The sequence below is a fragment of the Rhinolophus ferrumequinum genome, chromosome 7, assembly GCF_004115265.2.
Source record: "Rhinolophus ferrumequinum isolate MPI-CBG mRhiFer1 chromosome 7, mRhiFer1_v1.p, whole genome shotgun sequence".
In the NCBI taxonomy this organism is placed as follows: Eukaryota; Metazoa; Chordata; class Mammalia; order Chiroptera; family Rhinolophidae; genus Rhinolophus; species Rhinolophus ferrumequinum.
Window position 1 is genome coordinate 64349757 of NC_046290.1, and position 27492 is coordinate 64377248.

A 27492-nucleotide genomic window follows, 5' to 3' on the forward strand; every position below is an offset into this window, starting at 1 on the left:
ATAATCTTAAGACAAGAGGATTCTAAATTTTTCAAAACTTTTTGTCACAGAAGAAGGGAGAATAATATACTAATGAACTTCTCACATACCCATCATTTGTCTTCAGCAATTATCAACATTGTAACATTGTGCCAATCATGCCTTCACACCCCTTACAAAGTATTTTAAAATATGGGAATTGCATATTTAAATGTCATCCCTCTGACCAACTTTGCGTAGATTGTTTGGAAAATGAATTCTGTATATTTACTATCTTAGATATAATATGGAAATATAATATGGAAATGTGAGACTAATAGAAAACACAATCATGAGATAGACAAAGTACTAAACATAAACTTACCAGATGAACCTGGTTCCTTTGTACGTACCAAAAGTAAAAAGTAAGTCTCTGCTCTAATATTTATAGTCTTAGAAAATGAAATCTTTAAACTTTTGCTTACTTCTCATATTCACTTTACTATCTCATAATTCACTACAATCAGGTTGGTGCCAGAGAAAAGGAAGGGAGTGGAACACTTGAGAAAAGCAAACCTTTAAACTTTTGCCTGCTTCTCATATTCACTTTACTATATCATAATTCACCACAATCGGGTTGGTGCCAGAGAAAAAGAAGGGAGTGGAATAACTTTTATTGTATTCTTAAAACGAACCAGGCAATGGGCCAGGCTCCTCATTAACATCATAAGCTCGTTTCATAAACATGCCAGCCCCTGGGGTAGGTACCATTAGTTCCATTTTACAAAGGAAAAAAACCCAGAAAACTTAAATTATTTTTCTAAGGTCACATACGAGTAGACTTTCAGATCCCTACGCTTTCTGTCCCATTAGAGTTTGTCAGGGAATGGAATGCAGGGAGTTGGTTACCCAGGTAATAGAAGAAGCCAACTGGAGTGGGTGAGGCAACGCAGAGATTAGAAATTGCAGGGAGCTGCTACCATTCCTAGGCCGGAAAGATGGAGGGAGGAGCTGGATCACCTTGTGGAAGCTGGAACCGCCATTGGCCTATACTCTACTGCAGAGAGGCAGACAGGAGGGGGAATTACGCCCCCCACCCCACCACCTCATCTCCTGCCAGTGCCTCCCACTGGTCCAACCCAGCCTGAGGCCCTCCATCAAGGGAGCCAGCAAATGTCCATGCTATACCAACCGAGCAGGCTGAGGGCAAGAGTTCACCTGAGGCTGACAGGCCCAGATCTGTGCCATGGCGACTGTTTTAAAGCAAAACCAGCTTTACATCTTAGTCCTTCTGCTTGTTTGCTGAACAATTTTGTTTTAGCAAAAAATATATACAAGAATCAATTTTAAGAGATTTGGCAGGAAATATGAACTTGCACATCGTCTCTTAATTTTTCAAGCTCTTTTTTCAGCTTTTTTACCTTTTATCTAGTTGACTGACCTGAAAAGAGCAAAAGTGCTTGACAGGGAATGTTTAGAGAGGTTTGTGGAAATGTAGTCATTCGATCAAGAATTATTTGTCGCACCCTTACCACAGGACTAGGAAAAAAAAAAATCTAATTTACCATGTGGTGGGGAAGGCAAAATGCATGTTTCTAAAGTAATCAGTAAACAAGAGTCTGCAATCAAGTGTTAATTTGTTGTAGTAAGAAAATAGAGACTTATGTGCAGATGTGCAGCTATGATTTGCCACACATACAGCAAGGCTCAGAATTAGTCAGGAAGTGCTGGTGTGAACACAGGGCCCCGTGCTCCCTCATAGAGCAATCAGTTTCCCCAAGAAGCCAGGAGCTGGCTGACCAGGGGAAGGCCCCCTGGTGCCCACAAATCATCATAGTGGGATGATCTGAGGAGCAGACACCTCTACTTTCGGTCATGGTGCCCACAGATCTCCGCCCCAAACCAGTGGTTTCCCATCCTAGCTGCATATTAGGATCAGCTGGGGAATTTTCAAAAAATATCTACAGCCCAGGCCCTGCCCTGGACAAACTAACTGCAAATCTCTGGGCTCTGGCGTGAGTGTTTCCAGAAGTGCTCCAGGGGCTTGTGGCCTTCACGGAAGGATGGGACCTTCAGCTGACCGAAGTCTTTCGCATCCTCAGGAGGCCCTGAAAAAGCCTTTCTCAGTTGATGCAGCGGTCGTGCAGTGAGACCTGAGCTGTGTGCCCTGGTCAAGTCCAGAGGGCACCAAGATCACCTTTTATTGCTTAATGATTTTGCTACAGCTATTGCTAGACATGCAAATATTGAACTCTATGGCCTTCTCTAAGTTGAAGAAGGAAAATTTTCGAGTTGTTTTAAATAACCTTTACTGTTTTTTTCAAGCAACTTTACTTGGATAAACTTCACAAACCATAAATTCATCCGGTTAAAACATATAATTCAGTATTTGTTAATACAGTCACAGGGTGGTAAAAGCATCACCTCAAGTTAATTTTAGAATTGTTTTTGTTTTAGTTAAAAACATTTCAGAAGCACACTAGCATTGGGTTCTTTCATAGCTGGGCTTGGCCTTGGAGAAGTTCAGTTGTTTCTGCTGTCTTTTGCGTGTGTAAACGTTTGTTTGATTTTTATCTTATTCTGTGCAAGGAATACCCTGGTCTGTGCTGCATCAGGGTGTTTCTGAGTAACAAGGGTACCCAAGTGCTGGAAGGTCCTTCCTTACTTGGGTGAAAGCACAGGCTCCAGGCCTTATTGGTCCTAGCTGTTGTTGATTTCCTGACAAGTTTATGGGTTGGCTATGGTAGAAGATTTTAAACATATAAATGTTATCTCCTAGAATTAGGACAAGGGCAGCTGTACTTGCCAAATATGTGGTGATGTCAGGGGCTGGCAATAGTGTGGAAAATCATTGCTTTTTGAAGGGTGAGAAAAGCCCTTTACCTGATTTGTTTCCCTGCCTCTGAACAGTAGTAGACAGAGTAGCAGTAGTAGACAGAGTTTTCTCTCTTTGCCCTTAGAAAGTCCTGGCTTCAGGTTTCTAAGCCAGATCAAATTTGACATACATCCTTCCTAAATATTTCATTTCACCAGCTCAATTATGTTGAAAGTGCCCAATTATTCCATGGATGAAAAAATGAGGCACTTTGAATCTCTCTCAGTGAAAAGATAACGGATTTTACCTCATTAATAGACTGCTGAATATTGAATAAGCCCCAAGAAATGGTCAGAGCAATGGTTTCTTCATAAAATTACTATTTACTGGAAAGTGAATGGCTTTAGTAATTCTTGTTAATTCTCTTAAAATGATGGTGGTGTTGAAGTTATGTGGGAAAAAGTCCTTAATTTAAGGAGATACTTGGTAAAATGTTTAGGGGTACAGTTTCAAGATATCTGCAATTTACTTTCAAATGCAGGTAGATAGATCAAATATAGATAGATCTATCTAAAGTCTATGAAAATATGAAAATATGGCAACAATGTTGATTGTCCAATCTAAGTGGTGGGAATATGGCATTCATTGTATTTATTCTTTCAACTTTTCTATAGAGTAGAAAAATTTTATAACAAAAAGCTGGACTAAAAAAACCCAAATTTACTGGAAAAATATAATCCATACAGTTCCTAAAAAATGTTGCCCTTTGATTTATAAGCAATATTTATTTATGCCATTTTTTTGTATATTATAAAAAAGTTTTCTATTGAGAGCAAATATTTCTTTTGAAATCACAAAATACCAATTCTTACAATACATAATTTTATAATTTATCATTATAATTCAACATTTTAAAAAATATTATATATATATGTATATATATATGTATATATATATATATATCCCTCCCAAACTATTATTTGGAACCTACATAATTTTTTTGTTTAACTTTTTTTATTAGTTTTAGGTGTACAAAACAATGTAACAGTTAGACATTTATCATTTATATCCCTTACACAGTGTGAAGGGATATCCCCCTCCCCCATCCACTATCCCTCTGACATTGCACACAGCCGTTACATTTCCACTGTCTCTATTCCTAATGCTGTACTCTGCTTCTTGTAACTATATATATATATATATATATATATATATATATATATATAAAATTGTAGTTGACATTTATTATTGTTCAGCTTCAGCTTCAGGTGTACAGTGCAGCGATCAGTCCTCTACATCATCCCTGAGGTGGTCTCCCTAGCGAGACAAGTGTCCATCGGATACCCTACAAAATCTTTACAACATTATTGATTACATTCCCCAAATTGACTTTCGTAACCCCATGGCAATCTTGTGGTTACTGACTGTGCTTTCTAATCCCCTCACCTTCCCCCTTATCCCCGCCCCCCATCTAGCAACCCTTAGTTTTTCCTCTCTCTCTGAGACTGTTTCTCATTAGTTCATTCATTTATTCTTTTCTTTAGGTTCCACATATAAGTGAGATCATATGGTATTTGTCTTTCTCTGTCTGACTTATTTCACTTAACATAATGTTCTCTAAGTCCATCCATATTGTTGCAAATGGTAAGATTTCTTTCTTCTTTATGGCTGCGTAATATTCCATTGTATAAATGTATGGAACCTACATAATTTTGAAGGATTTTGAGTAATTCATTGGAGGCAAGTGAGTGCTGATCTTGGTTAATCTGAAGGACTGCAATTTTGGAACACCACCAGGAAACAACTTTTAAAAAATGTATAAAGAAAAATATCTGTATACCAATATTTTTGAGAGCAAAGGCTGTACTTTTACTGTAGGGTAATAAATCATAATATATATTTGCCCCATGAGCAGGAAGCAGAGTGAGACCCTGTAGAGAACATGGAACCTTATACCAGACAAGAGCAAATTGCCTTTTTCAGTTTCTGATTTGTAAAGTGGAATAATAACACCTCCTGACAAGTCAATGAGGCACTGTAAATGGTGTGCTCAAACAGTGAATATTGACTGTTGTGTTGTTACCATAGCTAACCTCATAAAAACACGGAATTGGAGATAATAAATGAATGTGATATCATGGTTCAAAATATACAAGTTCTGGAAGGAGACAGATTAGCTAAATCTCTGTCAGTGCAGATCTGTCCCTCTCAAATTTTATCTCCAAACGTTGTGTAGTTCTTCCCGCATGTCTGACCTTTAGGAATCTTTTGCTCACCAATTATTCTAAAACTTATTATTCCCATCTTGCTCTGATATGTATGTGGGTTTTTCAATGGCTCCTTTGTTTTTTTTTTTTTTTTTAAAGATTCGTTAACTATTCTCAACTGTGGACAAACAAACCCTTGCCTGGGACATGAGGTAAAACATGCCCTGTAGAGGGCTTCATTCAGCACCCTGGTGCAGCCTCCCTGCTCTGATGTGGATTGCGTCCACTAATTCATGAGAATCTTTCGTTTGGGGAAGGATTTTCCATTTGTGAAAGTGATTTCTTCCTAATTTTTTATACAAAGAATTATTGAAAAATTTCAGCCATGTGTCTGGTATTCCTTGGCCTTTTTTTTTTTAACTGAAACATCTGTTGATAGGATTAAAGGGGAATATTATCTTATTTCATTTAGCATCTTCTAGTGACAAACAACAGATTTTAAGGCAGAAAACCTTTTTGTAAACTTTTCCCATTTAGTAGGTGTATGTACTTGTGAAAAGCACACCAGATGACTCTTATTCTTAGTTTTTTCATCTGCAAAATCACATGAACCTCTTTTATTGTCAAATAAGAATGTACATGGAAGTGCCTTATGAGTAAAAAAGAATGATATAAATTATTATTACTACTATTACTATTATTGCCATTCTTCTTAATTCGAATACTTTCATTGATCTACAAATCCAGGTTATGACTCTACTCTAGGGAATGTAATGGGATTTCATATGTCAGTTTAACTGAAGGTGGTTGGGATTGATCCCAATGATGAGCTTTTATTTTCTTATATTTGGGGTCCCTTTTCCTACTTTTCTGCATATCCTGCAAAAAAATAAAATAATAATAACAATAATTGTTGTATCCTCTTTTCAGGAGCGTGCAATTTCCTTTTTGTATTTTACAAGCAAAATAATACACTTTATGACTTATTTTGTCCTATCATCAAAACAAATGAGCATGTAAGTTATTTGAAACTTTTATGTAACATGTAAAAATACTAGTATTCATCCCCAGCGTCCTAATGGGAAAGATAATTCTGTTTGTGGACATAATGAAATTCTAAAGTCATAGTAAATAGAAGTTGTAGGTATGGTCGTTCCACCTCAGGGTTTATCTTTCTGCCTTGGTGAATACTCAGCGCTGTAGGGAAGTCTCAAGAGCCATCGGAAGTGATGGTTGACTTGTACGCCGTGGTCCTCCCTCTTGCCCATGCTGGACTGAGGCTTACGTATGGCTTTAGGCCTCAACATGGTCCTCAGACATCTCATCTCCATGAGGGACCAGACGTCTCCCACGCTGGCAATTTGGGCTTTAAAGTTCCACGAGACATTTCATAGGAGATGAGATGCCGCCGGTGGTAGCGCTATCAGATCTGTGTCTGGTTAATTACAGACTGACTTTCTATATCCCAAATGAATGTCTATCGTTTCCCTTGAGTTTTGAAAGCCACCCACATTGGTGTAGACTTATCAACATTCTCAGGAGGAAGATTAAAGGGGTCCCTGTTTTTGACACTCTCTATATTTAGCCCTTTGGGATTAAAGTCACTATGATATCATTTTGTATCACCTCCCTCTATTAAATATTATCTTTTTTTTTTTTTTAATAGCACGCCAATGATAAAAACAGTGGATCGCCGTCCAGGTCAGGAGACAAGAAAGGATCAGATGAGGTAATTTCTACAATATGGGGTTTTCATTTTCTGTTGCTTTTCAATTGTGAATTCTGTCTTCAAACAAATAATGAGGTAGCAAACAGCTCCTACTGGAATATTGACACATTTAGTTTTAACTCAGATTTGATTCAAGAATACAAGTGGAAATCATTAAAAAAAAAATAAACGAAAAATAAAACACACCTGGAAAAGGAACCGTCAGAAATAAAATTCAGTTGTTCAGGATGTTTTCCCTATAGGGATTGGTGAATCTTAAATGTTTTGTTGTTGAACATGGCACGTTGATAAGGAGAAACCACACACTGCAGGGAAAAGGAAGTCTTTTTTCATGAGAGTGCCCTGTGAAAGGAGGACAGCGATGGCCTAGATTAACCCGTCATTCAGGTTCATAAACAAAAGGAAGAGAGAAAGAACTATTTTTATTTGGATTGATTCTGTGCAAATAGTAGTAAAACCAAATCTCTTGACTTTGAGATGGGTTTTCTGAGAGCCTGTGAATTTCTCCTTTCACCGAATGATGCACCATTATGTGCAGTGTCAACACTGGCCTTCCTCTCCGTGGAAGGGTCATGTGAAAATGCTGTCCTTCAAAAAATGCTTGCCTCCCTTTGGCTGCTTTTTACCTTCTAAAATTTCAGTTTGTATGTTCATTTTCATTCAATAGAAATTGTGTCATTTCCAACTTGTAAAATAGCCAGGTCCTAAAAGGTGTGAGGAAATTTAGAAACAAAGCATAAAGTGATCATTTTATTTTTCTCTGTATTATCAACATGTTTTCAGAAATTTAGCTCCTCTTCCTCCTTATTTTCTACACTTCTGAACTATATTTCAATATATTCCATATTGTAAAGAGTCTTTTATGGCTAATAGCTGCCAGGGATTCTGCAATAACATTTGCTTCCGTGCTTTCTACTATCGTTTCCATTACCAATACCCAAGAAAATATAATTTAGATTATTTCTCACGAAGAAATATGTAGTGAATTTTTTTACCTATGGAAGGCAAATGTTTCTTTGAAAAGCAAAAGTTAACTTTTATTAAGATTGTATCCTATTTCTTGGTTGAATTATTAAAAACTAAATTTCCATATGAGAAACCACATTTTTCTTTTCTACAAGCATGAAAATCTACATATCATTCAACCCTACCCTTTAAATGTATTCCCAGATAAGTTATCTATCAAATAATTTCCTGTTTGAAAACTACAGTATTTCCTTATTCTCCAGATCAGGGAAGAGTGTTTATAGATGTTCTTCTCTATTAATATTAACCAAGATTAAACTATTTGCACATGAAAGGAAATCTTTTCAAATACGTCAGGTGGGTAGTAGGCTAGTTCTTATAGTCTCATTCTCACTAATTATGTTATTATGTGGAAGCTTAAATATTACATCTCGAGTGTACAGGCATTGTTGGTTTAGACCGCCACTGCTAGCACAGTGTTAGGACTTTTTATAATATCGAGAATATAAAGTACCTGACTATTTCCATATTTATAAAGGGCTTGGGAAAACTGATAAGGAGCCCTGTTACAAATGCAGCCAGGGAAAAATTTGAGGTGTCTGTATCAGTGGAGATAGACTGTACTTTTAGTTTGAAACTGAAAGGCTGAACTTCTACCTCAGGAAGAGGAAGAAGGAACTTTTCATACCTTTATCAGCAGTTCAGGCAATTCCAACATTGTTTCATAATACTTTTGAGAAATTCAGATTTACAGCCTCTGTGCTTGTGTCAGAGCCTGGACATCGTGGCCTGTTCTGCTCTGTCCCAGCCAACAGAAGCAGAGGGAACAGAAGCTTTTCCTTGCTCCCACGGTGTAAATCACTGTAGAGATTCATATAGTCTGAGACTGAAGATTGTTTATTCTCCCACCACATTCTGCCCATATATATCTGATAGGATGGACAAGTCTGGGGGTGGGATGATTTGGTAGTCAAGGTATATTTCCAATCTGGTCTGTTTCTAAGGAGTCTCTAAGTCTTTATGTCATATCTCTGATTCATTATATAATGTGCAAATAAGTCATTGATGAGATATTGTGGCCCTGGGGACAATTCAAGGAAATCATCCTGCACTAGGCATTCTTTTAGCCTTTGTGTTCACAATTATAAAACCATGTACAATCTGGATTTGTTACCTGCTCTGCCTTCCATCCATGGCTTCTCTTTTCTTCTCAAGATTACCAGAAAAAGATTTCCCGAAACTGATTGTTTCTCCCAGGTATTTTCTTACCTACTGCTTTGTTGAACAAGAAGTGAGATTAGGAAGCTTAGTTTGGGTTTTGGTGCTCCATTTCCAAACTAGCATGTACCTCCAAAGGTTAAATAATGCGTTGTCCCCAAGCACATGCAAACATACTTGTTAGGCTTCTAAGGACAGTCCCAGGCCTTTGAAACGAAGTCAGTTTGAAACTTTGCTTTCTATGCTCAGGGGTACTCCTTGGCATTTTTTTCTTTGCCGTTTATTACTGAGCTGCATTTCATTTGGAGGTGCAAAAAAAAGGGTACTGAGGAGGACTTTGGGAAGTCATAACCAGGAGAGAAACGATTCGGGTTAGGTAAGAAGCACTATTATATTGTCATACGAGTATGTACAGGTATCTGGGGGTGAATGCAGCTATGTGAATTTCAGAGTGATTTCTCTCCTGCTAGATCACAAATAGTTCTTACTGGTTTGGAATATGACCCTTAGGTAGCCATTAAGTGATGCTAACATATCTGAGGCAATTTTAAAATACCATTTTTCATGTTGCTTTTGCAATGCAAATGCTTGGTGGAATTGAGTAAGTGTCTCTGAGAACATATTTGTCTGTTTATACCAATCATTATGAATTTAAGTTTTTCTCAGGTGCAGAGGAATTATAAGACCCAACGTTGTAAGGACTAACAAGCCAAAGATAAAATGACTAGAGAGCAGAAAAATGAAAACATTTAACATCCGTTCCTTTAAATACAGTGGAACAAGGAAGTCTTTCCAAACCTGCCATCAAATCTATTTAAAGTATTTAACTGACACGTCTGGCCACCCTGGGGGAGTGTGAGCATTTTCGCAACATATTTCAGGGAAGTCCTGAGGAATGGAATTTAAAGTGTAAGACAGGCATCGTCTCACAGAGCCAATTTTAAGAACTGAAATTTAATAATAGATATATTTTTATGGGTAAAGAATGGGAGATATAAATAGAATAGAAATTCTGCCTTAAAGGAAAAGGTATTTGATCTGTTTTTTTTTTCAGCATGATAGCATTGTTAGCATTCTTTTCCTCAGTATTTACCTTACCTTCTTCTAAAATGCATAAATTAAGTATTGAATGACGCCAACTCTTTTTTCACATTTTTTCCTCTTAATGAAATTAGTCCTTTTTAATCACAAAAGTAATGGGTACTTATGGAAAAGGTAAGAAAAGAAAACAACAACAACAAAAACCTATTACCCAGAGTCTTACCACTTAGTTATAACTACTACTACAAAATCTTGTGTGTATTCTCAAATGTGATAATATTGTGTTCGTACTTATTATATATACTGATTTTAATAACTTTTGAATGAGCATACAGCTAAAATATAGTCATTGAGGAAAATTTAATAAGCACTGAAGACTTTAAAGAAAAAAATATCATCATCTGGAATTCTAGCTTCTAGAGAGATGGCCACTTACTTACATGTTGGTATATTTCTTTACAACTTTTTTTCTGCATGTATCTTATTTTTAAGCTGAGATAACAAGGGAACATCACTAACAAGGCCTAGAATGAAAATCATAAATAATGTGCTTCATGAAAGATCAATCTTTGCCATTTAATAGACGAGTGATGCTGTGTGACTTTTAAATATGTAGAAAATCATTATTCTAGTAATCTTGTCATTTAATATAGCATTTAATCTGGCCATTATTTTGTGCTGTGTTTTTGAAGGAGAAAAACATAAGTCTTCTGGGACAAGCAAGTTATTTACCAGTTATTAGCAAATTTTGGATGTTATGAGCAAACTGGACGACTATACATCATTTTAAGGGATTATGGGTCATGACAAGAGTCCATATTAATTGTGGGAGGTGATTGTGGCGGCACAAGCTTATGTCCAGTGCCAAGAAAGAGGCAAAGCTGAAGAGGTACACCAAAGGCAGTTCCACCAGGCTTACTTAGAGATTCAGACTCTAGCAGCCAACCCAGAATTCAACCGGTGTCTGATTCGAGAGGTTAAACTGACTAAGGGAAGTACTGAAATTCTTTTGGACTGCAGTCTCCCTGTTTCTTTTAGAACTACTCATAAATTTTGATTTAATGCTTCACTGAATAGAACATTTTTAAAGAACTTTCTCAGGATTGGTGTACAGATGGTGACTTTCTGAGTCTGTGTGGGGCTAAGCATGTTTTTCTGCTTGCTTCACACACACAAAAATTGTGCAATGTTCTTGGATAACAGTTCTATTCCCTCTATTCTGTACCTGTTGCTCCATGATTTTCTGGCTTTTTGTGCTATAGCGAAGATGTCTGGGGAAGCTTAATTTTAATTTATTTTTAGAAAGCTTGTTTTTCCTGTCTTGGTACATATTTTTTCTTTTGTTCTTACAATTTAAAAAAAATGATCAGGGTATACCTATGTATGTGTTTATCTTTATTAATTTTTTTTCCTGGGATGTCTTATTTAATTATTGCTCTTATTTTCATTTTTCTTATTTCTTTTTAAACAGACATATATTATGAGAGTAGATATTCATTGATTGTCTGCCTCACAGTTTTCTCTCTTTGACCTTTAATCTTTGCATTCTGGGAGTTTCTGAAGTTTACTCCACACATTTTTATTTCTATCATCTAAATTCTTCTGCTCTTTGAAACTTGAGTACAGGTTGAAATTTTACCTTTTTTATTTTTTGAGTTTATTTGCACGCTTCTCTGATCTCCCTCTTATCTCTCTTTTTTGTCTCACTCTGTTTTCTTTCCATCTCAATCTGCTTTGGATCTATAACCCTCTACTCAAGTTTCATGGAGGTAATGCCATCTTGTTTCCTATTAAGGATGCAAATTTTTTTCTAAAATTTTCTTCTTGTAGTGTATCATTTTGTGAAATCTACTATCTCTTTTATTCTTCATGAAAATGATGCTCTCTTCCTTCCTCTGAAGTGTTTTTTAGTGACCAGGTTTCTTTATTCTGTTTGCTCATATTTAAGTAGAGCTCTGTCTACCTCTAGAGCTTGTCAACAGTCATGAGTCTGCCATTCTTAACCGTTCTCTACCCATGTTTAGTCTACCTGAATTTCCTTTGATCTACAGCTGTTTGGCAGGTGGATGTGCACACTCCTGGTAAAATCCCCACTATCTAACGGGTTTTGCTTCAGTATCGAACATCATCTGTATGAAATGAAATACTACGTGGAAAAACTTCATTCCTTAGCACGTACTGCTGATGAGGCTCTTCTTACCTCTGCCCGCAAAAAACCCACTTTACCTAGGACAACTACTCTCCCAAGTAGCAACGTACCACTGCCACACCCTGCCCACAACCCTGTCCTCCCACATCCTGCCCCACTCCACTGAACCCACTCCGATTTCTGCTTAGTTGGTTTTCAGGTTTTACAATTTTGACTTAGTTAAGAAAGAAGAGACTCGGGCTTAGAAAGAGAAGCACTGATGGGCAATAAAGGTAGGTTGCCTCAGGAAGTGGGCTCCTACCCCAGAGGTATGACCACTAGATTTTCTAGATACTTGCGTTTCTGAATGAGGAGCCTGAGCATTCAGGGGAGAGGAAAGGTTTTTCAGGGGTGTAGGCCTGCTCTGTATCAGAGCTCATAATGGTTCACCAATTGTGCTTTGCAATAGAGTTCCTTTGGCTTTGTATAGAATGAAGATTTTGTCTAGTTTTGGCAACTGGTTGTCTTGGTGTTTAGGTAAAGTTCTCTTCTGTAAGAAGAGTAGAAACTGCCAGTGAAAGCATTTTATGCTAGGAATTCTTGGAATTGTCTCATAACGATACTATTTAGCTTCTTGAATCAAGTCTCCTCTTTTTTCGTTTTCTTTGGGTATATCCTATGAAATGGGTTTTCATTTTAGATTCTATTCTGTTTATTAATTTCAACAGAGGGGCTTGAGGTTTCTGAGTTTGTAGATAATTAATCATCACAAGCATTCCATGTCTACTCTTCTCTGGGATTTCTGTTTGGTTTCTGGTACTTTTGCTTTCTCCCATATGTACGTCATGAAATAAGTTAGGTTACTGCATGCCTTCCTATGAGTGAAACTTGTTTACATAGGTATTAGAATTATTTTTTTGTGTGGAGCCTGTCAGATAGGTCTTCATGAGAGGCCATGAATTTAAGTTTAAAACCTTTGATTAAAGCACAAGGCATTATATACCGGGGGTGCCAAAACAGATGTATACAAGTGGACACTTTGGTCAGCGTTGCTCAAGCAGTAGTTTGCCATAATCAGAATTGTCTGGACGCTGATAGTAACCGTTTTGAGCACCTCTTGTCATTGCAGAAGTCAAACGGGACTTGTATTCATCTTTTGTTATCGGTATATATTGAGTATTATAATTTTAATAGTTTTTTCCTTTCTTAAATGAGTATACATTTTTTTGGCACCCTCTGTAGATATTCAAACAGCCTGTTTATCCTAAGATACATACTCAGGTTGAATTCTGAGAAAAATTCAGGAAATTTACAAAATTCAGGATAAAAACTCTGTGTCATTCTGAGATCATAGTGAGAGCATCTTCTTTCTCATCTGCCATGGAAGTTTTGAAGAGACACACCCACAACCCAGTTAGTCTGCCACCAATCCATGATGTCCATGGAGACAGCTGCTGAGTGCAGCCTCTGGAGTCCGACTGCCTGGATTTGAATCACAGCTCTGCCACTTCCTAGGTTTGTGTTCCTAGGCAAATTACTTTGCCTTACTAAGGGCACTTTCCTCATCTGTAAAACGGAGATAATAGCTTCTACATGAGTTAATGTGAAAATAAATGAGACCATTTATACGAAGTGTCTAGAACAGTGCCTGGGACATATAGAATGCTCTATAAATGTTAGCTGAATATTATTGTTGTTATTATTGTTACTATTGTTTTATTATTATTATTATTACTAATTATTAGGGCAACAGAGAGAGCTTGCATGACAAGTAAAGTGAGTCCCTTACTGATTTCTAACCACGGGATGAGACAGGAGTAAAATTCCTTTGTTGATTATATATTGCAGAGCCTTTCCCATTAAGAAAGAAAGTTTGGTAGTTCATTAAGCTAAGCAGTCCTTTTGACTTAAAACAAACTATGTGTAACACCTAGAAACATATGTCAATAGATATGTTTAGTGTAGAGAACTTCTGTGTCATTATTCAATTAATTTTTTGTTAATTTTAATTTAAAGGATATACCTTTAACATGAATATGAAAACAATATGCTTTTAAATTAAGAATCTGTGATATACAAAATGTTATATCATTGAATATGGAATGGCTAATAAAAACAATAAGTTTTTTGCTTCTATAAAATGACATATAAATATATGAACATTACATCATACAATAATATATCCTTTTTTGTAGTACTTTGAATTTCTGAGCCTAATTACCTGTCACCTTAGGTCCCACAAAAATTGTGTTATATGTTGGACTCAAATGTTCACAAAATGTCAAAGAAATTGAATGGAAACGAAATTTTCTGACTTCAGAGTAGATCATAAGTCCTAGAACCTGATGGACAGATTGATTAAATATTATTCCTGAAATACCCTGTTTTAAAGTTTATGTTTTATTTTTCTCTTTGGACTTTCTTAGCTCCTCAAAGATAAGGGAATGACTGATTCAATAGGGACAATAACCTGAAATCATGCCCATAGCAAGACACATTTATCATTTAAGGACTGAATACATGTGATTCTTGTCATAAAGTCAACAGTGTTTTATCAAATAACAATGTGCATAACAACTAGTTATAACTTTAGAAAAACAGTTCATTTGTGAAAGCAAAACCTCATGAGAAGCTGACATCACAAAGCTTTTTTATGTTTTAATCAGCATTAGTACAGAATGCTTCGTAAATGTGTAGAGCAGTGTGCTAGCATCATAAAAAAATTATTTAAAACTCTCTGTTCTTCATTTTCCAGGACATTACGTGAGATAATGCAGTTATCTCAAATTTTAACATGCCGAAGAATCCCCTAGAGAGAGTATGACAAATTCAGAGTCCTGGGCCCCATCCTTAGAGGTTCTGATTTAGCAGATCAAGGTGGGATCAACCAGTATTTTTATCATTTGCCGCAGATGACTCTTATGTCAGTCTTCTGAGCACATTTTGAGTAACGCTGAGATGATTCTTATAGAGTGCGTAGCAGGGCGTGGCACAGACAAGTGTTTCTTTTTTTGATTTTTTCTTTTTTAGATGACCTCCCCACCCCAGCCCCTGGGCCATCTCTGCCCTGCCATGTTCTGGGGACAGCATAGCTCTGAAGCACATTAAGAGTGCTGCAGGTGCAGGGTCACTGGACCATTTGGGAGGCTTTGGTTGGAGGAAGCAGGTCCTAACTCCATTTCTTCCCACTTCTCCTAGGACCTTACTCGATCAAACTATTCCCTCTTTCCTTTTACTCTTTATTTAATGACTCCTTTTTCAAGTACATATTTGTTCAGTCTTCCTCATCATAAAGGGTTTTAAAATATTTCCTTTGAAATTGCTCAAGCTCCCATTCCATCTTCCTTTCTAACCCTCAATGCCAAAATTCTTGGTTCAAAGTATTGAAGAAAAGAGTGTAGAGAGAGAGGAGAGAGAGAAGAGAGAAACCAAAAGCAAAGGTTGATAAATGCCAAGGAGTTGTAGGGGGTAGGAAGGAGAAATCAGTGAACAAGTCAAAGAAGAAGCAATTACAAGGTAGTGGGAGCTTGGATGTTGCAGCGTCATCAAAGGGAAGGCTGGAAGAAGGGTCTAGGCTGATATTTCCAGATTGACTGGGGGCCCTTGATTGGAGATTGGGATATTACAGGAGCTGTTTCTGTTACGATTATGAGGGTGTTGAGTAAGTGGAGATTCTGCATAGATGACTCTTCTCTTTCAGTGTAATCCATGGATTTATGTAATGGATATCAGATAAAGCAAAAAAAAAAATTAAGTTGATAGCAGTGTTTATTTATACAAAATGAGGTAAGTGTGACCAAGATGTATCACGTGGTACAGATTTCTGGAATTGTTTGCCAGTTTTTTATAGCTAAAGGGATTCATTTATTAATTGAACAGTAGCAAATAAGAAAGACATTATTTGGAAAGAACTCACGAGTGAATTCTAAACTTATGTTGATCTCAATTAGGACTCTAGATTTCCTGGTTGGTTATTCACACTATAGGTGGCATCCCTGGGCATTTTCCTTTGCAATCATGCTTCTGATTCCTAAGTTGCCTAGTTAGAGTTCAAGGTGCAGAATTTTTTGAACTTTCCTACATTCCAAAATATATCACTTTGAAATCGGAAAATTGCAAATTCAGTTTTGAAGAATAACATTTCTCTTATGGGAAACTGAAAAGTAAAATGATCAAATATTCCCATTCCAATTTTGGTTTCACTTAGGACTTGGGATAAAAATTGCTTCTCTGAATATAACTTTGTTGTTCATGTTTTTCTGCTTCCTTTCCTACAGCACTGAGTTAGACTCCGTAAGATCCATTTGGCCGGATAGAAAGCTGAATGACTAATGAATTTTTTAAGTAACACATTTAAAAAACAATGAGGGTTCTTACCACCAGCTACACAGACAGAGGACAGGTTGCTGAAATCCTTCTTAGACATGATATGGTGCTATCTATCTAGCCTAGTACTATCCATATAGTTCAGGGGACACCCAGTGGTGCAAAGGAGGAAATTCTTTGCTGTGGTACAGTCCAAAAGTGATCAAGTATTTCTCGCCTCAGCAGTGATAATACACTGTTGACTTTGTGAATGAGCATATGTTAGGTGTGTGTGTGTGTGTGTGTGTGTGTGTGTGTGTGTGTGTATTTTAAGAAAGAGGCTTGATTTTGACTTCTTATGTAAATTTTCTTCAAATGTTTTAAAACTTACAAATTATAAGATTGGAAATGTTAGAAATATGATTAGGTTTTTCCTTTAATAAAAACATAAATGATATTTAGAAATGTGAGATAAGTGACTGAAAATCATGAATAAGAAAAACAATTAAACGATTTGACCCAGAAATTTCAATTTTAGGAATTTGTTCCAAGTACACAATCAAAGGTGTGCTTTATGGCTCTGTGTACAAGTACATTCATCACAAACTAGGGGAGAAACAAATGTACAGCAGTAATACTTGTAAGTTGGTGAATTTATGGTACAGATGTAGTAAGTGAGGCATCTTTAACACGATGCTTAGAACACATTTAATGGTAGAGGAAAATGTTTATGTTAGGTTAAAAGAAAGGAGGACTTACAGTTCCATTTATATGACATATTTATAACAGATTATGTATATTTTTGTATTTGCATAAAAATAGAAAAATAACGGAAAGAACTTTTCTCAAATGACAAGATTTTGAGTTACTTACATTTTCTTCTTTCTATTTTTCTCTTTACTCTAAATGTATTTTTTTTTAATCAGAGGGAAAAGAATAGTAAACAGCATAGATAATAAAAGAATAAATGGGAGAGGGTGTTTTAACAATGATCAGAACTAAATCTATGCACTTGTCTGCTAGGACCTTGAAGAGAGACATGTTTTACATGTGAACTTCTCCCCCTGGGAGCCCCTAAGAGATGCTTTGAGAGGAAGGCTGCCGCTGCTGCTGGTGTGTGTGTGTGTGTGTGTGTGTGTGTGTGTGTGTGTGTGTATGTATGTTTGAATAGAAGTGCGTCTCTTAGATACAAAGAATGAGTATTTAAGCAGTAAGGCAGCTGAGAGGGTAAGGATTGTTAAATATTTTTAGATCATGATCTCTTTGGCATCTAATGAAAACTATGATCTTTCCCTCCGAAAAGTACACACATATGTTAATACAAAAAACACCCCAAAAATGTGGCATGCAATTTAAACAGGCTTAGAGGTACATTCCCACCCCTGAAGGGGCAGTCTTATCAAGTAGATATATTTAGGAGGCATCATGTAATAATATTTTCCCAGTTGGCTTGTTCATGTCTGAAATTCCACCATTAGCAACTTCCTTAACCTTTGAGTTGAACATTGCTTTCCCTTGGGTCCTTATTTTCACTTGTGGGTATTCCTAGGAGGGGTGATGCTATATTATTAACACCTTAGTGAGAAGTAGATTGACAGGAGGAGAAGAGAATTATGTAAATACTGTTGTTAAGAACTAGAGGTCAACATACACCCACACACCCCTCTTACAACAACTGCTTTCTTCTGAGGAGGGACTTAAGGAGAAGCCTGGTTAAGTACCCGTCCAAGGTCACCCCGTTATTTAGTAGTGGAGCCCAGAATGGACTCACTTTACGGAGTCTGTGCTTTTAACTAGTATCTGATACTATTCATAAAATCACCAATTTTAAGGATTCTATCGAAGGCCAGCTCCACAGACTTTGTTACTACTCTTGTCAACTTTTGTAACTCACTTCTCTAACTCTTTCCTTTTCTTCTTCCTTGTGTTGTACCCTGTTTTCATTCAAGAAGACCATACAGCAAGATTAAATCACTCCAATTCCCAGGAATCTAAAATGTAACAAAGTATACATAGGGACAGGTATTCCCTCTTTGTAGCTAGCAAATGCAGCACGGAGGGAACCTAAGTCACAGCAGAGGCACAGGCAGGAGAAGGTGGCGCTCTCCTAACTCCTCGCCAATGCAGCCACCTCAGACCTAGTGAGCTAGCTTGGAGATGATGAATGGGCACTGAGTAATCAGAAAAAAAAACAAAAACAAGTCATTGAAGTGTGGCTATACAGTGTGTGCTATTAAGGCTTTTATGTATGGGACATTTCATTCAATAATTGAATTTCTATGTGATCTGATGACTTAATGATAAGACTGACTTACTAGGACTTACTTATCAGTGTTTCCTGGGGGCCAACATATCCTGTTTAGTGCATTGCATTTGTGGTAGCACACATTTATACTTCTTTTGGTAATAAAAGCAACTTGTTCTTATTTATAGATTATTTATAACCACAGTATAAAAGAACATTTGTAAATAAGAGTCACAGCTTTATAATGGCTAGTGTTGGGGAATCTGCATACCCCTTTGAAAGACAATCTTTTTTTAGATACTGTTTTCCAATAAAGCGTGTGTTTTCATGTGGAAACAATGTTTCTTGTCATTGTATAGGGTGACTAACAAGTAATGGAACTGATTTGTTAACAAATATGTCAAAACATATATTTTAATGCGAGTTTTATCCTGAAAAATACTAGATTTCATCAAACCTAAGACACCACGGATCTGAAAATGCACTGATTGGAAAATGCTAATACAGAAAAAACAAACAAACAAACAAAAAACTGTCAAACTCTGACCAAAGCTTTCTTATACTAACTTTAAGACACATCTGGATGCAAGAGGTATGAAAGAGGAAGGAAAACAGTGACCTCAAATCAATAATACAAAATTCAGTAGTAATCTGAAAATTTATATAGTTAAGGTGCTCTCCATTGTTCAAATAATTTTAAAACTAATTCTACTTTTACATTCAGAGCACAAAAGAGTTTCATCTTCCCCTCAGTAGTTTTTTCACTAAAATCAGTGTTACACAGTTTGATAGCCTTCCCATATTTACCAGACATGAATCTGATTAATTTTTGATAGTTTCAGAAACTTTAATCTCTGTTCAGAGGCTAAATATTTGTTTTGCCTCTAAGGATACCCGAATAATGTATTGTAGTTTCTGAGGTCAGTTCAAGAAACAGGGTTGCAGAAATATCTTGAGCAATTATTTGAGCGTGCCGGCTGCCAAGTTGAACCTCTGAAGGTTTCAGTATTCATTTAAGGTGAAAGTTCTTGTGTATTTGTATGCTCAGACATCTCATCACTTAACAACATCCGGTCTGTTACTAATGTTTGATCATTGCCGCCTGGAGAATCCCCTGGCCTGCTCTCTCCTGAGGGCTCCCCAGGGAATACCTGTGATTACTTTGGTGGAAAAATGGATTAGCTCCTTTCCCCTGCACTTTGGGAGGGAGAAGACAATCACTGGGTTGGAGGCTGCAGGAACTCTGACCAAGTTCATGGCCGGGAAATGCTCCCACCCCACACAAGGATATTTCATTGCCTCCGGAAGTCTTTGAGGAATGAGAATCGAAAAACCAACTTGCGCCTTTCTTCTTACCCAACCCCTCACTCTTACGTGAGGTTTGTTGATCTTCGTGGATTGGTGGGTGTATAGTTTTCATCAGATTTGGAAATGTTGTGACCATTATTTCTTAAAATATTTTGTTTCATTTCCTCAACTCTCTCCTCTTCTTTGGAGGCTGCAGGCATACATACATTAGCTGCGCAAAGTCCCTCAGCTCACTGATTCTCAGTTCTCTCTCATCTCTTCCTTTACTCTGTCTCATTTTGGGTAGTTTCTATTGCTACGTCGCTAAGTTCGCTGATCTTTTCTTTTTCAGTGTCTCCTCAGTTCTTAATCCCAGTGTGTTTTTCATCTCAGACATTGTATTTCCTATCGTTAAAAGTTTGATTTGGGTGTTTTGTTTTTTTTTTTAAAGTATCTTCTATGTCTCGGCTTGGCGTACTTCTAAAAAGCTTTTTAGTTTGAAACAATTGTTGATTCCCAGGACATTGCAGAGATAGTATGGATGGGTCCTGTGTACCCTTCATTCAGTTTCCCTGTTGGTTACATCTCATGTAACTACAGTGCAACACAAAACTAGGAAGTTGACATGGGTATCACATGTGTATATAAATTCTATGCCCTATTATTATACGTCTAGATATGTATAGCCAGCACTGCATACAATCAAGATACTATACTTTTTGAACATCATATTCTCCTGCATAGGAAAATAAAGTTGTATTTTTCTGCTTCTATGCATGCCTTGCAATTTTTTGTTAGATGCCAAATGGATGTGAATTTCATCTCGTTGGGTGCTTGTTTATTGTTCTTGTTGCCTTCAATTTTCTTAAGTTTTCTTCTGGGACACAGCTAAGTTACCTGGGAACAATTTGATCTTTTGGGTTACTTTTTAAGCTTTGTTTGGCTAGACCAGAGCAGCCCTCCAAGGAGCGCTGACTTTTCCTTCTGTGTACTCTACCCAGTGGTTCTGACTGCTGGGAACACGTCCTGTTCAGGGCTCGTGGGACCCCCAGCGATTATGCCTGTGCTCCTTCTGGGTGTCCTTTCCCCAGACTCAGGTTTCCTCCTGGGCAGGCGTGTGCAGATCGCTGGAGCTCTCTCTGCAGCTCTCCTCTCTGGTGCTCTCCCTGGCGGCCACCTGGCCTGCGGAACTCCCAGCTCCATTTCCTCAACCCAGAGAAGCCACTAGCTTCCTACTGGGTTCTTCCTCCAGTTCCATGTTCTGGCAGCCTGAAAACTGTCCAGGCGTAAACTGTGCAATCATAGGGATCCCCCCCTTTGTTTCCCTCTCAGGGAACTCTGTCCTGTCCTGCCTGGTGTCCAGTCTCTGAAAACCACTCTTTCATGTAATTGTCTGGGTTTTTTTTTTTAGTTGTTTCAGGTAGAAGCACTCCTCTCTTTCGAATCTAAATTTCCTTACATAAGAACGTCATTAATATAAAAGGGAAACAAACGTGTACTTGAAAGAAGGATGTGGCCCAGCTTATAAACTTAACTTCATTTACTCTGAAAGTACTTGAGCACAGTTTTAGAGTTGGGTTGTTAAATTTTTATCAGTCATAAGCCTCATCACTGACTTATTTCTTTGTTCATATACTAATGTGTTTTACTAGTGCTTTCCAGATATTCTCTAATGTTTAAATGTGCAACAAAAACTATTGAAATCACCTCTTTTGCAATATCCTGACCTGACACCCTGTAGTACTTCAGATGAGCCCTTGCAACTCTCAGGAAACACACTGAAGTCATGTCTATTCCTGCAGACTGTGATGACCCTGCCCCCCACAGACTGTTGTGACAATGTCGGCACCTGTGGGACCCTTCATAGCAAGGTCCAGAGGGGCCTTCATCTTTGATGTCTGATGTAGGACTACGAGGACCTACACCCTGGCTCTGGCAGGCCACACTCAGTGGGACGGCCTTTCAGCATTAACCTGTGTGTGGTTCCGGCCTCCCTTAGCTAGCATGTATTGAGGAATCGTACTGTCTGTGGGTTCCCCAGAGCTCACACAGGCCAGGAACAGGATGTGTTCCCCCATTTCAGAATCATTGGGTTCTACTTAGATACTACACAGAAGGATAGCATCTCTGTATTGAAAAAAAGTTGCTCCTACTCTGAAGGCTGCTCTTGTTAACCTAACAAAACTTAAAAGCAAACCTCAAAAGGATCAAACTGTTTCCAAGTAACTTAATGTGTCTGTTATGAGAATCATAGCTGGTACTAAGGAAAAAAATATCACTTTTTCCCGTCCAATGAAAAAACAATTCTTTTTTCTGATTACAGAAATAATAAATAATAATAAAGAAATTCTCAACAGCCACTAAGACACCTCATGAGTTAAAACTAGGCCCACTGGGGTCGCCCTGTCCAAAGACTTTGGACCTCTCTCTTTAGAGCAGGGATTTCCCACCTGAGGGCCAGAAACCAAAGGTCATCCCTCATCTCATTTCATCCTCACAGTCTCCCTCCAAGATATGGGTAAGGCCATTCCAGAGATATGGGTAGGGCCATTCCATTTTTCAGATGAGAAAATTAGTGTTTAGAAATGTTCATCAATGTGCCCAAGTTTCATAGCTGACATTTGGTGGGGACAGGGATCTCACCATATATATCAAAAGTTAGAACCATTATTCTAGAGAATGCAGTACCTTTGTTTGCAGAGTCACTGAGTCTCAGGATGAAATGAGGCTTCCATCAGGGGCCTTTCCCGAGATTTTAGGAAATAGTGACACGACAACTCTTCGCCTGGCTCTTAGAACTCCATTGTTTCTTTGAAAACAGTTTTTAAGAGTCAGTTCTGATTCATTCAATAAATTTTTTTATTATCAACCACAACAGACTCACAAAAAGGTATGCAATTAGTTATTTCCATGCCTTTCTGCAATTGCAGATAGAATTACTTTAATCCGGGCATTCTTTATTGAACTTCTCTGTGCAAGCATGAGGTGCCTCTTTTGTGGGGCTCTTTGCTGTCAGACACTGAACTACTTTGGAGGTGAGAGAGGCTGTTTACAGTAGAAAGTGTGGATTCACAGTCCATGGAAACAGGCCCAGTGTCCACTCAGGAGCCTGTGCCAGAGCAGCAGAGATTACGCTGGTCCAGCGTGATGTCATGGACCAGACTTGGTGTCCTGGGGTTTGAGTCCAGCAGAGGCAAGTAGGGTGTGGGGGATTACATTTCTGTCCCTGTCAGTTGTTAGAGCTGAGACCCTGTGACATGCTGAAGTGCAGGGAGGACATGGCTCCATCCCTGCGACTTGACATTTGGGATGAAGGGCAGGCTGTTCCCGACAATTTCCTTTCTATAAAACTTGAGTTAAAAAAAGTGCTCACAAATTAGAAGGAATGTGATTTGTTTGCAAGGAAAAATCTGCTCAATGGTCTAGAAGTCTATAGGTTTATGGGAAAGATAATTTAACTTAGAATTTGAATTATCATAGTATCGGTGTCCTCATTTAACATCTTAATCTTTTAGAGACTAGAGCACATCTGTATGTTCGGACAAATACAGAGTCATAGCCAAATGCGCTGGTTTCGAGAGTTTCTGCTTTCTGTGAGTAGATGAATTAATTCTCTTCTATCTGAGGGTAGATCCTGCCCTGTCACTAGCTACTGAAATGAAGACCTAGCCAGGTGAGGGATATGTCTAGGCCAGAGTGGGATTTCTATGGACCAATGATGATGGTAAGCAAATGGGGGAGTGAGGGTGAAGAAGGCACTTGCAAAAGTAAGCAGGGGGTGACATGAAGCCAGAAGACTGAGAACTTTTCACCTGAAGTCAAGGGAGGACTCACGAGAGCTAGATAGCACCCAGAGAAAATCAGGAAGCAGGCCAAAGCTGGAAGAAACTGATGATCTCAAACACACCTGCCTGTAGGGCCATCCTAAACCTCTGTCACTACTGACTAAATATCTTGATTCAGCATCCTGTTTCATCTCATATGCCTGTGCTCACCATGCTTCACCTGCGCTAACTTCTTTCTGTTCTGCTAGCTTGCCAAGCTCATTCCTACCTCAGGGCCTTCGCACATGCTACTCTAGCTACCTAGAATGCCTTCCCTCTCCCATCCCATATTTACATGATTGGTTTATTTGCAGTCAGGTCTCAGTCAAATATCACTTTTGTCTATCCTGTCTGACGCCACCCTCGGCCAGTCACTCTGTTACATTACCCTTGTTTTAGTGTCTTTACAGCACTCATCACTTACTGAAATAATCTTTTTTTGTTGTTGTTGACTTATTTAGAGTCTGAGTCTTCTAACTAGAATGTAAGCACTATAAGATTAGGACCTTTTTCTGTTTCGTTGGTCATTACATCCACAGTGCCTAGAATAGCACCAGGCTCATAACCAAGGTTTAATAAATGTCTGTCCAGTGAGGGAGTGAATGAGGGTAGGAATGCATGAAGTCAGACATAATTGGAGAAAGAGAACCACGTCTCATATATCAGCCACACAATCTGTAATTAAACGCTGGTTACTAATCTGAGAATGAGGAGTCTGTGTTTTGGTATACGTGTGTATTTCTAAGTTTTCCATTGTGTTTTAAGTGTCTGACATTGACTAAGGGCTTAATAAATACTTGTTACATAAAAATGAAAAGAAAGATCATGTTTACAAATCCTACTCATGTTTCAATAAATTAAATTGGTCCCTTGTAGACTAGGTAATCCAGGTGTCTCGCGGGGTGACAGGTCATACCCATAGGAGAGCGGAGTGACCCTCAACTTGCGCGTCATCTTTTGAGTTAAAAGACACTGAATTTATTATTAAATCACTTTTTAAAAGTAAACCTCGAGTTGATAGAGGGGTGAAACAAAAATCAGCACATGTGTTTAAATAGTTATTATTTTTAACTTAGTATTTTCACAACTCAGCCAGAAGGCAAGCTTTTCAATCCTCATGGGCAAGTCCTAGCTGACGTGTTATATTGGTATTCATTGACACATGAGCCAAGGGTCAGTGTGTGGGCTTTGAGGTGATGAATGGGACCTGTAGTTCGCACACAATTGGACTGTGCCCTTCCTTGTTCAGAGCTGAGACCAAAGGCTAAGAGCTGCAGTGCGGGGAGGCTGGGGCACACTTGACAATGATGTGACCCTTCCGGGCTTTAGTCTTCTCCCTGGAAAATGAAGAAGTTGAAAGGAGAACGAGGTTAAAATGAACAATCCCATTTAAAATGAACAACATCATTGTTAAAATGAACAACCCCCACTGGACTTATGTCCAGCCCCGATCCATGTACACACTGTGGGTATCAGAAGCTATTTGTTAATATGCTTTGTATTTTGGAAAGAGACTTGTAATATGGATAGAATTTAGGCCATCCCCTTCTTTCACCGTCTCCCATATCATACCCACATTACTAGCTTTTTGGAATCCTCTTTTATTCCTTTCACATTTATCTAGGAGTTTATTTCCCGTAGTTGATGGTTCTGCTTGTATGCCTAGGAGGGACTATTTATTTAGTCTACAGGTGATGCCCGAGAACCTGGGACTCCTGCAAATGCCTCTGAGGACGCTTAGATACCATTTCATAAAATGTGTCCACCTTGCTATTTCTAGATCACCACCCCGGTGGTCTTCCTGAAGTGCTCTGGGAATGGCCAGCCAGTGGACACATAGAGTTTATACTTTGAGGACAGCAAACTACGTTTTGTCTTTTCTTCTTGCTAAGGCAATATTTACCCTGAAGGAAAAGGCTTCTTCTGCTCAAGCTTTCATGGCAAGCATTTAAAAAAAAAATTAAGCAATATAAATGTTGCTAAATATTTCTTCTAAATATTGAAGGATTAAACCAAATCATTCTCAATGATTTATTTTTAAACATTTTGCTACATAGTCATACAACTCTTTAACGTATTATACGTCAGCTGGTTAGTGCATTACCCTCCCTCCTGCATCTAGTATTTAGAGTACGTTATTCATATTTTATAGCTGGATCATAATCTCACCATTTTGTACAATAAAACTTCATAGTTTATATGTTTCTTTGAATTATAGATATAAGAGATATAAGGTATCAAAGCCTTATTGAAACAGCAACTGTGTATTTTACATTTCCTGCCTTCCCCCATTTATTGTTTTTTCATCAGTTCAATAGCTATATAAGAAAATACAAAAAAGCACAGTGAGGAATATTTTTAAAAATCACCCTTAACTCCGCGATCAGAAGATAACCCATATGAACCTCACAGATTATACTCTACATGCCATTTTATAATCTTACTTTTCTATATATAAAATAGGAATAATATGTTTTCATTTAACAAAAGGTTTTTCTCAACATGATTTTTGATAATCGCATATTTCACCCTGGAGCTGTCCATTGCATAATGCCCAATTACAGAAGCAAGATAGGTAGGTAAGAGAATAGGATCTGAAGCTGACATCCTGCTTTGTACTAGCTATAGATGACCACATTATGTACTCATTCCATTCCTCAGTCTCCTCACCTATATGGGGATAGCAATATTACCAGCTTCGTGTTGGGTAATGCAAAGATGAAATAAGTTATTATACATGGTAATTAAAATGCTTAGAGCAATTATAATAATGCTCTCATATGTTCTTTTAGTAGAGCATTATTATTCTAGCATTATCTATAATTCCATTATTCTAATAGAATAATTACCTGGCACATGGTAAGCACTCAACGAACATTTTTTACTACCTATACTGTTTTCAGCTTTTTGATGTTATAATACTATGGTGAATATCTTTGAAGAGAAAAGGCTTTTGCTCTTCTCATATTATTTCCCACAGATAACATTTTAGAAGTAGAATTACATCTTTGATGCTTACTGCTCAATCACCCTCCACAGAGGGGGTACTGATGTATTCTCTACAGCACTGGGAGAGAGAAAGCAACCGCTCCACGCTGAGTGGCGTTTCTGGGACCGCATTGTGGTGGAAAATGGCAACTGTCCATGTGAGGATTTTTGCAGTTCTCCATAATCATTAAATATTGACCTATTGGGATTTATTCAACCTAATCTTCCTTTTTAATATGGATATAGTCTCAGGCAAAGATACAAAAAATTGAAAGATACTCATTTTTTTGTGTGCTTAGTATATTAGTCTGGTTTTTGCTTGAGAAGGTATTGGTGAAAATTTGAGTACGTTGTTAAGATGTTTTCCCCCACTGAAACAAATATTTTCTATTTTCAAGAAAAATACAACAAGCCATGGGAGCAGTCAACCCTCCAGAACCCATGCTGGCGGAACAGCCCCGGCCACCAAGGTCAGTCATTTCCTGAACGTGAAAAGACCCCTGTTCTAAGGTGTGTCATTAGTGGGTGCAGCCTATAGGAAAGGCAAACAGTGTCCATATATCACTGAAAGTTTTTGAACAAAAAAATATCATTTCTGCACTGGGGGTGGAGGGATGCAATTTCTTAATAATGATTTGAATGATTTAAAATCTAGTAAAACCATTTATGTTATAATTTTTACTGGCATGTAATAATGTGCCCAATAAATATTATTTTCATAAATATCTATAAATAATATGAGACTTTTGTACACACTGGGGGTAAGAAATATAGTCCTCCA

General features: G+C 37.8%; 1 protein-coding gene across 1 annotated transcript in view; it reads left to right on the forward strand.

Annotated features, from left to right (window-relative positions):
• Positions 1 to 27223, forward strand: part of LOC117024608 (acidic proline-rich protein PRP33) — an 83673-nt gene extending 56450 nt beyond the window's left edge. The window contains exons 3-4 of the mRNA XM_033110020.1: positions 6647 to 6709; positions 27110 to 27223. Of these exons, the coding sequence (XP_032965911.1) occupies positions 6647 to 6709; positions 27110 to 27197 (151 nt within the window). The 3' untranslated portion in view covers positions 27198 to 27223. The remainder of the gene's footprint in view (positions 1 to 6646; positions 6710 to 27109) is intronic.
• The last annotated feature ends 269 nt before the right edge of the window (positions 27224 to 27492 follow it).